Raw genomic sequence first — 14,639 nt, forward strand, 5'->3', positions numbered from 1 at the left:
AAAAAAAAATATTATTTTGGAAATTGGCCGTATTCAAATACAGTACATATGAGCAGAGAAGGTAAAAAACAATAAAACAGATGAAGGGATGACACCAGAACTGTACGCAGCGTCTCAACCATCCATGCCCCGGAACAATCAACAGTAGTGATCTCAAGCTTCAGTTCAATGACACACAACAAAGGCAAAGCATTCACAGCATTTAAGCAGAATGAATAAGAATATTACAAATAATGAATCCACATAAACGAGCATGTTTCACGATACAAGTGGGGAAATACAGAACAGTAGCTAGCTGATAAACATTCACAAACTACATCAAATATCCCTGAATAAGTCACAAACAGCTGCAAATCAGTTTCTGTTGACATCGGCAGTGCCACTACGAGCTGCGGCTGCCACTATTAGAGCTTCCTGTCTCAGAAGAATGACATGTCACAATGCCCACGTCAAAGAGTTCTGATGTTGCGGTCGTGGCTAAGCCTCCCACTATAAAATCTGTTGCAGAAACGGTTCAATATGTCAAAGAGTAGCCTTTGTTCTTTTTATGTCAGAAGTTGTAAACACACAGATGTGTCCTTAACCAGCAGATGTTTAATAGGTGAAATTGGTAATGACCCTGATCTTCAGTTCCGACAAATACAGCACGAGAAAGTTCTTCATAATACACGACTATCACAGTGAATTAAGTATTTTTATGAAGTTGTTGGACTTGCAGGAGCTAATAAAAAAGTAAATGTTGCCTGACCGTCTGTCCATTTATGATCTTTCTTAATCCCTAAAACAGCTGGATCCTAAATATTCACATTATGCAACTCCATCCTGTCTTCATTACACACTTCATACTTCTCTTAAGCTCTAAAGTAAAGCAAGTTAACATTATTGTTTTTCGTGCTCGACACCACAATCTACTTTCCCTGTGACCAATACATTTGTTTTAAATTAAATCCCATGAAAGAGATTCTCAGTATTTAAGACATTCAGGCTCATATAAAAGTTCACTCAGCCCTAGAAAGAAGTGTCAACTTTTACAATGAATCTATACTGTACAATACATCTCTACAAAATTAAAATGTGAAAATTATTATTATGATTCAGCATTTGAAATAGTTGAATTCCAATTAATATGAAATTCAACAGTGTCAACGATTGTAACACTGTCGGAGCACATCGGGCAATAAATTATGAATTATCCAACACTTGAGTTTTACTAAAAAAGCACTTTATTTAAATCAAGCAGGTTTTATCTTTGTCAGAATGGAATGATATGAAAGATCTTAAGTTGAGAGTCCGTCTCCTTTGGAGATGAAAACAATTGAAGGCAAAAATGAATAAAAGCAGGTATTTTAAAAAACTCAAAATGAGTTGAAAGTGCTCAGTCCCAGCTCGGCCTGTTTGCAGAGGCGTGGGAGAGAAGGCCTGGCTCAGACTGCTCCAGGTCTGGGCGACTGCCGACTGCAGACCAGGTTTACATTTCTTGCCAAATTATCATTGGCAATATATAAGGAGGGCACTGCTTTAAAAAAAAATTACGTGCCAACCTTCTACAGTAGAAATCAACGAAATTAAACATCAGCAGCATCCTCAACCTCCAGTAACTCAACCATGAAACGTATGTGGTTCCGTCCTATCACTCTGAATAGGAGGAGCGACGCTGAGCTGGAAAGGAGTGTTGGGGCAAAGTGGTCAGCACAGGCAGTCCTTGAAGATCATAGATGATGTGTGGAGTGGTTCAGTCATTGTGCTATAGCTTGATGGTGCCAGTGGGCAGGCTACTGTTACACAGTCTGTAGTAGCGCAGGTCGTTCACCAGCCGCTGCACGCTTTGAGTGAACGAGGGCAGGTCCTAGAGAGGGAAGAGAAAGGTTTATCAGATATGAATTTACAGAGGGGGACAGGGCCGGTCTTTCCTACAGGCGACATAGGAGGTTGCCTAGGGCGCCACTCAGAGGGGGGGCGCCAAAAACTGCGCAGAGCAAAAAAAAAAAAGCGCAAAAAACTGGGCAGAGTTTTTTGCGCCCCCTTCTATATGTGGTATGACCCAAAATATTGTATTTAATTACTTAAAGTGTTTTAAGTAGTTTCATTAGAGAAATCAGTAAATGACAGCAGCACTCAGGAGGAACGTTTGGCAAGGGAGCAGTTGCACCCCGTACTGTCAGATGCAGTCTGGATGAGGAACTGAATGCTCCGTATCTTTACTGCTGCTGCTTCCATCCTGTATCCTACAGGTTAGTAGTGGGTGAGAGTCACCTACGTTAGCTCCTAAAGCTTCGCTTGATCACCATGTCATTGAGACGTGTTGATATTGTTCTGATTGTCTACTTAGACTGGTGAAACTTAAGAACTCCGCTGGGCAGTGAGGGGAGACACTCCTGCACTAGGTGGGCGGGGCTACATTTTCTGTATAGGTGTTTATTTTACCTGCACGTCGTCTTGCAGGCGGGTCGCGATAGTATATTGTTTACTTTACAGTGTGTAGTTAAGCTCCGACACACACAGACTCTGTAATTAAGTCATGTATTGTAATTGTCCCTTAGAAAGACCAGTTATAAGCTAATGTTCAATAGGTCTATATTGTAAATGTTTATATTTCTTTATGAGTGATGATGTATATTAAGATGTTTGGAGGAAAGAGACACCATAATAATTGAATGTATGTTTTATGCACTTAAAAATGCAGTTACACTCAAAGAAATGCTTGTACTTGAAATTGTGTTTAATTTGAATAAGATGCAGTCTGGATGAGGAACTGAAGGCTCCGTGTCGTTATTGCTGCTGCATTCATGCTGTATTCTACATATATACTTTGTTGCTGTGGTATCAATTTTGGGACCCATTACATATATCTCCAACCAATATTTTGATATTAAAAAAAATATTCCAACAATAGGGTAAAATGAGGCAAAAATCGAGGTACGTACCTCCTTGGTGTTGTCAGAACATGCTAGCACATTGAGGCATATGGTTAGAGTGTGTGTGTCCGAGCAACTTTTACGAAGAAAGAAATAATTTTATAATAAGTTTTCCTGGAAAATAGTTTTTTTTGGGGGGGGAAGCGCCAAATGTGCTAGGGCCGGCCCTGGAGGGGGACACGAGTTGAGACTGGTCAGCGTTAAATTACATACAGTCTCACAGCAATGAACAATAAATGGAATAATAAAAAAAACCACAGGCTCTTTTTTTTTTTTAAGTTGTTGAGGGCTAAAAAGATTAGGATGAAAATAATTTTCAATTCAAAGCTGGAATGTGTTGCTTATTTACAGCAGTGTAAAATACTGTACAGTATTGACATGCAGACAATCTTTTAAATGCCACTGTAGTGCTGAGTTGTTATGAAGATTCATGTCCATGACCAAAAAAAGTAAAATATAAATAAATACAGTTAAATACATTGCCAGGGTTAACGACTGGTGGACAAGATATCTGAGTAACGACTTTCTTACCTGTTCAAGCTTGAAGTTGCGTGCAAGAACACCTCGCTGGCCGCTGTCTACACCCTGGCAGCTGTTGAGGAACTCTGGCATGAAGGCAGAGTAGAAGGCATCGAAGTCCACGGAGGCCATGTTGTAAATAGCGAGGACGATTTCCTCCTGAAGAAGGTCGTGGCTTTTCTGGAGAAGGACCTGCAGCAGCACGTTGATGAAGTGGAAGAGCATGGAAGTCCGGAAAAGCTTCTGAAGCACATTAAAAAGAAAATGAATGACAATGGAGGATTTATATTGTGAACATTCTTAATAATAACAGTGTAAAGGTTATATTGATTAGAAAAGTAGTTGTTTTTGTTTTGCTCGTTTGATTACTAATCAGATTTCATTTGCCAAAGAAGGGAGACGAACGCCAAAAGAGAAAAACATCTAAATTTATAGCAAATATACTTTTCTCAATATAATACTGGATGGCAAAACTTACAAACAGCAACCATAAGAGTGCAAAAATAGGAGTAAGCGATGCTGCATGATGATATACAACACATCTACCAAAACAGAAGCTCAACTCACTCTGTGATACAGCTTGTGCTTGCTGTTCAGCGACTCCAGATAAAAGAGATTCTGCTTGAAGATGTGGATGTCGGGCTGCAGGAACGACTGTCCGAAAGCCTGGAGACCATATTTCAACACAAGTCAGGGAAGGAAGTCAAAGAAATATAGAACACAGCGGTATAAAGGTTCGATGCTGTGGACACTGACCTGCATGGCAGCTGTGAACTGGGCTTCATTTTCCATCGTATCTTCGGCAGCTCCTCTTTGGACACTTGTTAAGACTGACGTTTTAAAGAAGTACCTCCAGTTTTGGTGAAGTATTTGGTAAAGCAACTCAAACAGCTCTGCCTTGACGTCTGGTGAAGATCTCTGTCAACGGGTTTCAATGTACACCATCAAAACAACATCATTATGAGTGTGACATGTTTTATTGTCCGATTTTTCCAAATAACAGATTAGTGACTAGTGTCTGGTTTCCACAGACAATACATTTTTATCTTTTTGATAATATATGTTGTTCCACAATATTCACATTGACTGTCTTAGCTTGATGTGACCACTAACTGACCTCTGCCACCACCGGGTAAACCTGCTCCATGCACAGAGAGAGGATGCTGGGTAGGAAGGGCTTGAAAGCTTGACCGGGCTCCTGCACCACCACCTGCAGGATTTTCAGGAACTTCTGTACCACTCTACACCCGGCACTGCCCTCTTGCAAAATACTGGCGGCCAGCTGTTCCCTGCAGCACACACAAGTGATAAACATTCTTTTGTGTTAAAGAGTGATAGCAGCATTATGCCTGAAGCCATTAAGAGTCTTTATCCATCCAAACAGGATGTAATACTGCTGGGACCAGTTTCTTTTACCTGGTGAACATGCTGAGAAAAGTGTGGATGATCTGTCCAGTGAAGGCAACACCCATCTGGACTCGCAACGCCTGAAACAGCGTCAAGAAGAAGGCCAGCATCTCATCCGTCACATCTGGGGAAGACAAATGACCATTAACAAGCTGGCCAGTCAGATGTGTTGTCGTTTGTTGAGAACATGTTTTATATTAAAATGTGTTTACTATTACAGTTTCATTGCAAGCAACTACAGAAAGTCTCCTTGTGAAATGTAAGTTAACGGAGCTCCACTTAAATCAAGCTGTCAAGTTTAACCTTGAGATTGGCAGGACAACTACAGATGAGACACTGACCTGGCTGCTGAATAAACACTGGGAAAAGGCTGAGGGACACTTGGACAGACTCCTGGAGATTCTGGTAACAGATCTGACGTGATTTGGTGGATTCCCCGGAGACGCTGTCCACCATGTCTCTGAGCACAGGCAGGGTCTGCTGTATCAGCGCTTTCACTGGAGTGAGAAGAGCGTGGGCAAAACACAATTAGAGGAGGAAAAGGAACGACAGGGCATCAAATAATCAGACCAGGAGGAACAACACAGAAAGAGAAAGATAAATAAAATCTAAACTGACTGTCATCCACTGCGGGTTGCCGAGGAGTGATGTTCACTGTTCCTCTTAAATTACAATATTCCCGCGTCAGGGCTGCCATCAGGCTGGCGTGGTTGCTGGAGCGAGTTTGCCACTGCTGCTCATTCTCTGGTAAATTTGGCCACGGGAGCAGTAGCATGTTGGATAAAGCCCGACACACCAGCATGTGCGCCTGGGTGGGCAGAAAAAACACAACAGTCATTTCAAGTATTAAGAACATTGAAACCTTTAGATTCTTTCTAAATCAACCTCTGAAAATGTTTGGCTTGTGTAGTGAAGTCTTTCATTTAAAGAGAAATTGTGGACTAAATATTAAAAAAAAAAAAAATTCAAGATAAAAGAAACAAACATTTACCTCTTGGGGAAGTCTGCGGGTCCGACTCTCTGTGGTAATGAGGTTGAAGATGTTCTGAACAGCTGGCAAAGTGACCAGAAACACTGGCCGCACAGTAGATGTGATGGAAACCATCAGATGGCACGATGAAAGCAGCAATTTCTCAGGTACCTGGAGATAAAAGCAGAATTATAAAGTTTATAAAATCATTTGGCAACAACATTCTACACTTTCTTCTTTATCATGTACGCTAGTAGCCACCAATGACATCATCAGAGAGAAAGTTAGAGAAGCTACCTTGGTTGTGATGAGTGGACTGCTGGCCTCAATTGTGGATGTGATGAGGTTGATGAACTGGCTCTGGTTTTGACTGTGGACTTCACTGTAGAACTGTGCAAGCCAGTGAGAGTACGCTTGCAAAGCAGCAAGAGCCTGTGCATGTCTGCAACAAACAAAACATGACACAGGGTTAAAACATGTGCTGCTCTGAGACATGCACTGAAACTTGGACAGTTTCCTGAAATGCCTGGGCTACACGTGAGAACGAAAATGTCTGACTTTTTCTAGTAGCCCCATAGTAAAATGTCAGCGTGAGCTCATGTGAGAATAACAGTGTTGACACGCAACGGACATGAAATAGGGAGACTACAAATGTCTCAGGGTGAAAAATAGAAGCAATGAGCGAAGACTCACACAAAGATGTTAACTTGGAAAGACGATGCGATTCAAGAGCTTGCCAGGATAAGGGTCACAACCCTGTGCTATATTCAAAAACAGGTGCGCTCTGCCGCAGAATTCATGCGTCATTTCCTGCATCCTGCTGCTCTACCCAGGCTCCACCCCCCCTCCCCGAACGCTATCGACATTTTTCTGTTGACGTGAAGCCCTCTGACACAGACAAGCTCCTGCTGTCTTCATATAAGAAAGGAAAACCAGAAAGTGTGTGGACCCAAATTCACAGACATTTTTGTAGATAAAACATACTTTCTTCTTTCTTCTTTGTAAAAGCTTCTCCCAGTTTGTTTTGAATTTTCATTGACAGTAATGTTTAATTTATTCATGACGGAATTAAATATATTTTAATGGCCTACCGCTTTGCTGCTCTAAGGGTCAAAATTATTCTCTCTTCATTATGCAAAATGTAAAGACAAACAACGGAAGGCAATTTCAACAGCACTATGCAAACAGCCGCAAACAGCTTTCCAGCTGCTTTTATTCTGACAGTGAAAGACGACTGTTGAGTTTCTAAATTCACACAAACATCGCAACTGTTCTCACACACACACACATACACGCACGCACGTGTCCCCTTTGTGACACTGTGCTCTATAACTGAATGGTATTGTATTTTACAACCATTGAGTCCCATGGTAAAAGACAGGGTTTCATTTCTTCTTAAAACATGTGATACTCACACGTCAGTGAGGTCGGGCTTGAGCACAGAAGGCACAGCGGTCTCCAGGTCGTAAAGGCTGGTCCGAGAGCCGTAACAAGTCACTTCAACCAACCTTGAAGACAAAGGAAATGCTCATTATGACATGTCGGTCTTTCAATTATACAAAATGAACGGCAAAAAGAAAATGGAGGTTTAACAACATTCTGAGATATAAATCTGGTCTCATGTTGTAGGTACAATGTTATATAGAAGCACAAACCTCTCCACCACGGCCAGGGCATCACTGAAACGTGCAGCAAAAACATCCCCGATGAAATGCTCGGCCAAGCGTCCGACAGCTTGAAGGAGGGAGCTGAGGTCCCTGAGGGAACAGTGAAGGCGGCGGCAGTCGTTCTCCGCAGAGATATTCAGCCTTCGACCTGAAACACAACAGAACATTCAAACATTTGAATCTATGCGAGTAGCACCATTACATGTGGCTGTACCAAAAGCAAAAGCATTACATACTAGAGCCAGTGGTGACAATAAACTGCTGCAGACCCAGGTACACGTCCAAATTTTCTTGAAGCACTGGAAACTTGAGACCGGAAAGAGGAACAAGGAGGAAGACCGTCAAAGATTGGTTCTACATTTCTCAACATGAAACAATAAAATCTGCAGCCATGTGAAAATAATTCAGTGTCTATCGAAAGAAAGAAAGACCCATTTTCTATCAAGACAAAAGTGAAACTCATAATTCTACATTCCACACATGAAGTGTCATGGTCACAAGACTAGTCAGATCTGTAGAAATGCTCAACACGTGGCTGGATCATCCTTCTAGGAACTCATGTTAGTTTGAAGTCATATGACTGATATTTTGTTTCACTATGAGTTAACGGGTCAAATAAAATGAGGAAATGTGTATTGTTGTTGTGGTTTGTTTAACAGTTTCCGACCTGTGAAAACGTGTGAGCTGATAAACAATCTTATAAACTTCAGAAGTCAATATTTCTGCTCTAATGTTTTGGCGACCTGGAGTGTGTAATCAGGTTTGGAATTAATGTTGAAGCTCCTGTTGAAGGACACTTGCTCAAGTTGGAATAATACAAAATAAATATATACTAATACATTTTGTGTAGATGCCTCAAATCCTTACAATATGTCAATGTGACACCAACAGCGACCTCTTACCAAAGTAGAGAATGCATGGGATGGGAGCAGCTCCATCACCTTGGCAACCACCTCCAGACTCTGACGCAGGTACTTCTGCCACTCGGTCTGTTTCTATGGTTACCAAGTGAAGAAATACATTTAGTCTTTGAAGTGAAAACTATAAACAACTTCCTAATTTTACTTTAGACTTCCTGTGGCTAAAAGAGACACCGGAAATATTAAATAAAAAGTTGCAAATGACAGACTGGAATTTACTGGGTGGGAAATGTTCTTACATCATCATCCAGCGTTTCATCATCCAGCTCTTCCAACTGGGCCTGGTTGTATCTGAACTGTATGCGATTCAGAACTTCCCTTAACAGAAGAACCAGGGCATCTTTGTACCTGTTTAACCACACATGATTATATTTAGAACAACAACAACACATCAGAAATCATGTACACTTAATTATATTGTATATAGTTGCCCTATGAGATTAAAAAATTTCAGTTCACTTGGCGTTTGAGAAAAACCATTGAGGTTTAATAGGTATAAACATGCTTCCTGAATCACTTACCTATTCAGGACACTGTCTCGGTCGGATAGTCTGCTTTTAATTTTGGTTGTGAGAAAATCCAAAAACACACTCCAAATCTCCAAGCATGCAAAATAAGCTTCGTGGGTAGGCTGAAAAAATATAAAATATATATTTATATCAATGAGAGGCAAGCCTGCAGGGAATCTGAAGGAATCGACACAATGTGGTTTAGTGCACAAACAACCGACTTATTATCATTACCTGGTTGAAGGTGTACTTGAAAAGAAGGGAGAGAAATTCTACAATTGGAAACTGAGGACTGGACTCAATCCGCCTCAAATGAACACTGACAAACAGGCGCAGAAAATCAGTGAACTTTTCCAGGTAACTGCAAGAGGAAACAAAACAAACCGTTAATACACCACGAAGATCTTGCACTCAGAAGTTACTTCACTGGTCAATAATGACGTATCATAACCTTAGATACATGCTTTTCCGTATGATGTCTGCAAAGGGTCTTTTTGAAGGGCGACTTCAGTTCCTGTTTACACTTTGCTCATTTTGTGTTAAATGATACAAACAGTGCAGGAAATATCTTCACATGTGATGTGTTACAGGCACAGTCAACATAAAAGTTATGTTTCACAAGTCTACTGAGTTAGATTGTGTTCTAATTTGGTGCTTTTGCCAGTCTGCCACGTACGGAGATGTAATTTGCTACGTCATACTGTAAGCTTGACACTTACATTTATATAAATTACCTTACACATGAACTATCATCTGTTAACAGGTATGCACGCACAAGCACCAGTAGACTAAGGTCCATACCTCTCATCAAGTTCTTCTAGGCGGTTCTTGACTGTATGGGCATTATTCTCTCGCGTCAGCCTCTGCAGAAGAAAGAATGTCTGCTGGAACATGCGCAGCAGGTACTCCTCAAAATCCATTGGCACACAGTTCTTTGACACCAGTTCATTGACACAAGTCATGGCGAGTATGCCAAGCCGGGCGCGGTCCACCTTGCTGCCCTCACATTGCTGTCCGTTTCGCCCTCCCCCGTTCGATGTTGGTGCCATTGTCCCAGAGTTAAGCTGGCCATTAGAAGAGGAAGAGTTGGAGGAGATGAAGGATCCCATCTTGGCCTTTGTGTGAATATCACAACCGAAACGTGCAAAATGGAAAATGGAGGCCAGCAGGGTGGGTGTGATGCTTGTGGAGAGAGGGATCCAGCTGAACAGGTGGGCCAAACACTCCAAAACAAGACAACAGAGCTGCTGACTCTCACTGTCCAACGCTGCCATGGGCTGGCAGAGCAGCTTTGAGTATTGGCTGCCCTGAAACAAACTGCCCAGCAATTCCACTAGATGGATTAAAGAGACACAAAGTGGTCCGGTTAAATCCCAAAATTTCAAATCAAATCTTTGCATTTTAAAAGGAGCTTAAGAATTCTTTTCTCACCACTTTCCCCTGAGGTGGGTGAGGGAGGTGGCGTGGAGGCGATGACACTGTGCTTATCCCAATAGGTCTCCAGGATACCTGCAAAACAAGAAGTCAGGCATATTTAAAACCACATATGCTGACGGCTTTCCACCAATACATCTGAGCCTCAGCCTAACTCTACTTCAGGCAGATTTGATCTTAAGTTTTTTGCAATTAAAAATTGAATTAAACCAAAATTGCAGGTTGCCATATTGGTGGTTTAAGCTTTTCTGTTGACGGTAGGCCTCAGTGTGCAAAGGGAATTGAAGTCCTTTGCATTGTTTGCAATATGGGACGCAACAGTGAGGTCACCCAGAACAGGGCTGATTCAAAAATGCAGCGACTGGTGCTGCTGAACAATAGTGTCGTATTATTATTATTATAATTTACTCGTGTGGAGACAAGACATTGAAATGGTCCACCCCTTCAAAGTAAAAGCATAAAAAAACTGTAAAAGAGGACATTCTGTTATGCTTCTATGACGGCAGAACACTACAAGTGGCCCACCACAAACTACCACCAGGCACTTTTATTCATATCAGGAAATCATGTTGCACAAAAAGGTTGTTCTCACCCGTCAACAGTCCGAGCAGAGTCGGTACCTGCTCCAGCAGCAGTTTACGCAGCTCATCTTTCCTCGCAACACTCAGATCTTCTCGAGGACATGCAAGTTCCTCTGATGTCGTTTTCAACATCACCAAACCCAACTGAGCCATAGCTGGGGACTGGATCAACTGTAGTTCACAACAGAGACAATGGAGATAGAGATTACTGAATTTTTACTATGTACAGCAGTTGACAAAGCTGATAATGATAAAAACCAACAGCACAACACACTTTAATTGCATAAAGGATGAGAGTGGGGCTCACCTGAAGGGTGTTGGTAAAGAAATCGTGGTAGAACATCGGCCAGTCCTGGCGTCCGATGTCCACGATGACCTTGCACAGTTTGTTACGTATGAAATAGGGCACAGATTTGTGCTGAGCCAGCAGGAGTTTGGGTAGACAGTTGCGAATCTCCATCTTGTCTTGTGAAGCTACACCAATCCACATTTTGTTCACCAGGTTCTGAAAGTAAAAGGGAACAAGCAATGGTCAAAGATGTTGTTTGAGTACTAATTCCTGCAATTCATTTATCAAGAAAATTATATAAATAAAACAATTTTTTATTTAATCATCATGTCATTGGGGTCAGACTTATCTCCCACAAAATGGATGATACATTTAACCAACTCATTTTGTAGAACTAAGCAAATGAGGAAACAAAAAACTAAAAAAAAATAATGTCATACGATCATTACCCATTAAGCATTGCATATCTCTGTGTAAAATGTTAGTAAAAAAAAGGCCTGGCAGGGATACATAAATCCAGAACATGCATCTTCCACCTACAGGACTTACTTCAAATACTGTGAGGCTGTACATCATTACATACTCATTCCGAGTATTGGAGAGGAAGAACATGCAGTGCCGCCAAGCACTAGTCTGCTGCGCAAAGTTATTCAGCAACTCCTCTGCAGAGAAGAGGAAGTAGGTATGATCACAGAGGTATACGACAATGTAGTACTTCACTTACAGACAGATCGAAAGTAACGCATCACAAAACAGGAAGTGTCTTAAAAAAAAGTGAGACAAAAAAGTGACACCAAATTATTCCGGGTCACATTAAATGCTCCACTGTGAGAAACTGTCCAGCGGTGAATTTAGACAATAATCAGAGCCCTTCATGTTGTGATGTTTGCAGCCCTATACTGAAATAATTTGACTGATTTTGTCCCTCAACCAATCTGCACTCAGCAACCCAATATTAAAAAGTGAAAACTGAGTCAAGAAAAGTCTGTACGTTTCTTAAAAGAAACGTAAACATAACATTAACATAAGTATTAAAACCCTTTGATCAGGTGCTTCCCATTTCCATTCTTCATCTTTAAGTCGGTTCTACACTTCAATGGTTGGACATGATCTGGAAAAGGCTCACACACACACACACCAGTCTATATAAAGGTCTCACAGCTGAAAAAGCATATCATAATAAAAAGCAAGCAACAAGGTCACAGACAAGATTGTGCCGGGACACAGATCGGGAGGGTGCTTAAAGGTTTTAACTTCTTGTTTCCCACTTCACTGACCTACTGACTTACCTATTTCTCTCTTTCGCTCATTGGTCGTGCAGCTGTGAAAGAACTCCGTCATGAGGCTCTCCAGTGCGCGCAGCGATGACTCCTCGGAAGCCTGGAGAATAATAGGAGATAAAGTTAAACATAAGTGAGCACACATAGGATAGCTACTTAACAACATGCATGATCCGAAGCAGTGGAGGCTCTATTTTTCTCATAAGGATCTACACATTAGCGTGAGAGAAATCAAACCGAGACCAATATCTGTCCATTTGACAGGTGAAATTCAGGGAAGTGCATGTCTTGCATTGTAAGTGCACACTAGATGCTGAAGTGCAAACCAGTCACAAGTCACAGCAAACACCTGATCGTGTCCAAAAATCCCATTGTCACCGTGAAGATAACAACATTCCAGCATTTATGATGTTATCTTCTTCGTTTGCTCACAAAGAATGAAAGTGTGCACGTGCAGAGAACTTCATCAAGCCGTCTCGCAGACTAATTTTAACAGACATCAGTTGGCATTTGCAGATGTATGTCACCATCTTACTCAGGCTTACTGAGGTGGACTGAACCTATCTTCAGAAGTATATAGACGGATACAGCTGGATCCCTGCACATGTATCAGTGGCGTGCACGTTTAGGCACGGCCTGGTGGAAGTACACAGTTCCTGGTGAAGGCTCTCGGTGATAAACGTAATCAAATAGCTGTAGGTATAAACACTGGGCTTTTGGCAGCTGGAGGAGGTTTGGGCTCGTCTGGCGAATAGAGAGGAGCGATGTGGAAATGAGGCTCCGTGCAGCAGCTCCCGTGGCAGGCGGCTCTGAATTCCTCAAATACGCCACAACTTGCCGAGGCTCAACACGACTCGGGGCAAAATTATCGCGTTTGCAAGATGGGCGTCTAGTTCCGTGAAATGGCTTGAAGAGCCGTCACGTCCCGTCAAGCGGCCTGGAGCCCACCAAACCGTTACCTGACCTGTCACACAGACACACACACACACACTGGCATGTGCCATTAGCGCCATGTGTTAACAGAGTATTAATAAAACGTTATGTGTTCCTGTGGGAAGCCGTTGCACCAGGTTAGCTGTTAGCACATGGGACAGGAAGACACGGCGAGTGACAGACAGGGTGAAGGGGGAGACGCGTGGAATCGTACTCACCATGTTCAGCGGGCTCAGATGCTTCCTCGGGTTTACTTAAGTCTCGGCTCAATTACACTAATGAGCCAACATTAGCAACCTGACTAGCCAGATCTGTAGCTAACGTTAGCTACGGTGTTGCTGGCTAACGAAGCTGCAGAGGGGGCTCATCGTGGGTCGATCCTCCACACACACACACACACACACACACACAAACTCACTAACTCACTCACACGCGTCAAGCTAGCAAATGTTAGCAATAACACGTTATGTTTTTGATCTCGCCCGCGTTAAAAACGCGTACTCGCTCGAACAAGTACACAGGCAGCGAATCAGCTAGCTCGAGTCGGGTGGGCTCGGCTGCATCGTCGCGTGATTCCGCTGGGTTTATTATTCTGTAAAATCGGGGTTTGCGGGACATCCACCACCGGAGAGATCCGTTAATTAGCCCCCGAAGTTAAAACGTCTCGCGGCTAATCACTCGCCCCAAAAAGTGGTGCAGCGGATGGCTAACGCGTTAGCTTCTCTACAGGGATGAAGACATCGCGTTTTTCGTTAGCTTGCTGTCAAAAGCGGAGACACGCGTCCACGAGCGTCGGGCACCTCCAGCCTCGGTGCTTTTCTTTCTTTTTATAGCGGGGGACAGCGCACAGGCTCCCCGCACACGGGACGAATGAGCGGCGGCACTGAGTGTGTGGTGGTTTAAGGCGCTGGCTCCTGTTATTGCTGGTGTCGGTGCTCAGGGCGGCTCAGTAGCTAACAGCCTCCTGTTACAGCTCCAGGCTTCGCAACTTCCTCTTTCGCTGCAGAAACCAACCAATCACAGCGGCCCCGGGGTCAAGATGGTTACGACAATAACAGCACCACATCCGGTTATGCCTTCAAATTACAGCATTTTAAAAATTGGAACTAATAAAGAAATACTAGGAAACGAGAGAAAAGGTAATTATTTTAAATGCAAATGTCTCTGTAATACTGTAATGCTACTAACTAGATCTTGCCATTGCATGCCCCCTGC

The 14,639-nt window shown here is 42.6% G+C and overlaps 1 protein-coding gene across 3 annotated transcripts; it reads right to left on the bottom strand.

Moving 5' to 3' along the window:
• Positions 1-187: 187 nt before the first annotated feature.
• Positions 188-14,398, bottom strand: xpo6 (exportin 6). Of its 3 annotated transcripts, none has more exons than XM_062407961.1 (24): positions 13,643-14,398; positions 12,501-12,591; positions 11,761-11,873; positions 11,230-11,427; positions 10,934-11,093; positions 10,339-10,416; positions 9,709-10,240; positions 9,142-9,268; positions 8,920-9,029; positions 8,638-8,746; positions 8,381-8,473; positions 7,715-7,784; positions 7,467-7,626; positions 7,227-7,319; positions 6,109-6,253; positions 5,833-5,982; positions 5,460-5,649; positions 5,183-5,338; positions 4,851-4,965; positions 4,552-4,723; positions 4,191-4,352; positions 4,002-4,100; positions 3,447-3,677; positions 188-1,846 (listed from the first exon to the last, which is right to left on the bottom strand). In XM_062407961.1, exons 1-24 carry the CDS (start codon positions 13,643-13,645, stop codon positions 1,745-1,747), a joined length of 3,459 nt encoding a protein of 1,152 aa, XP_062263945.1. In that variant the 5' UTR covers positions 13,646-14,398; the 3' UTR covers positions 188-1,744. The 3 variants fall into 3 exon arrangements, with proteins under 3 accessions (XP_062263945.1, XP_062263946.1, XP_062263944.1); XM_062407962.1 differs by lacking the exon at positions 13,643-14,398 and adding an exon at positions 13,037-13,612; XM_062407960.1 differs by lacking the exon at positions 13,643-14,398 and having other exon boundaries at positions 12,501-13,001.
• Between the last annotated feature and the right edge of the window lie 241 nt (positions 14,399-14,639).

This window comes from Platichthys flesus, chromosome 16 (assembly GCF_949316205.1).
Source record: "Platichthys flesus chromosome 16, fPlaFle2.1, whole genome shotgun sequence".
NCBI lineage: Eukaryota > Metazoa > Chordata > Actinopteri > Pleuronectiformes > Pleuronectidae > Platichthys > Platichthys flesus.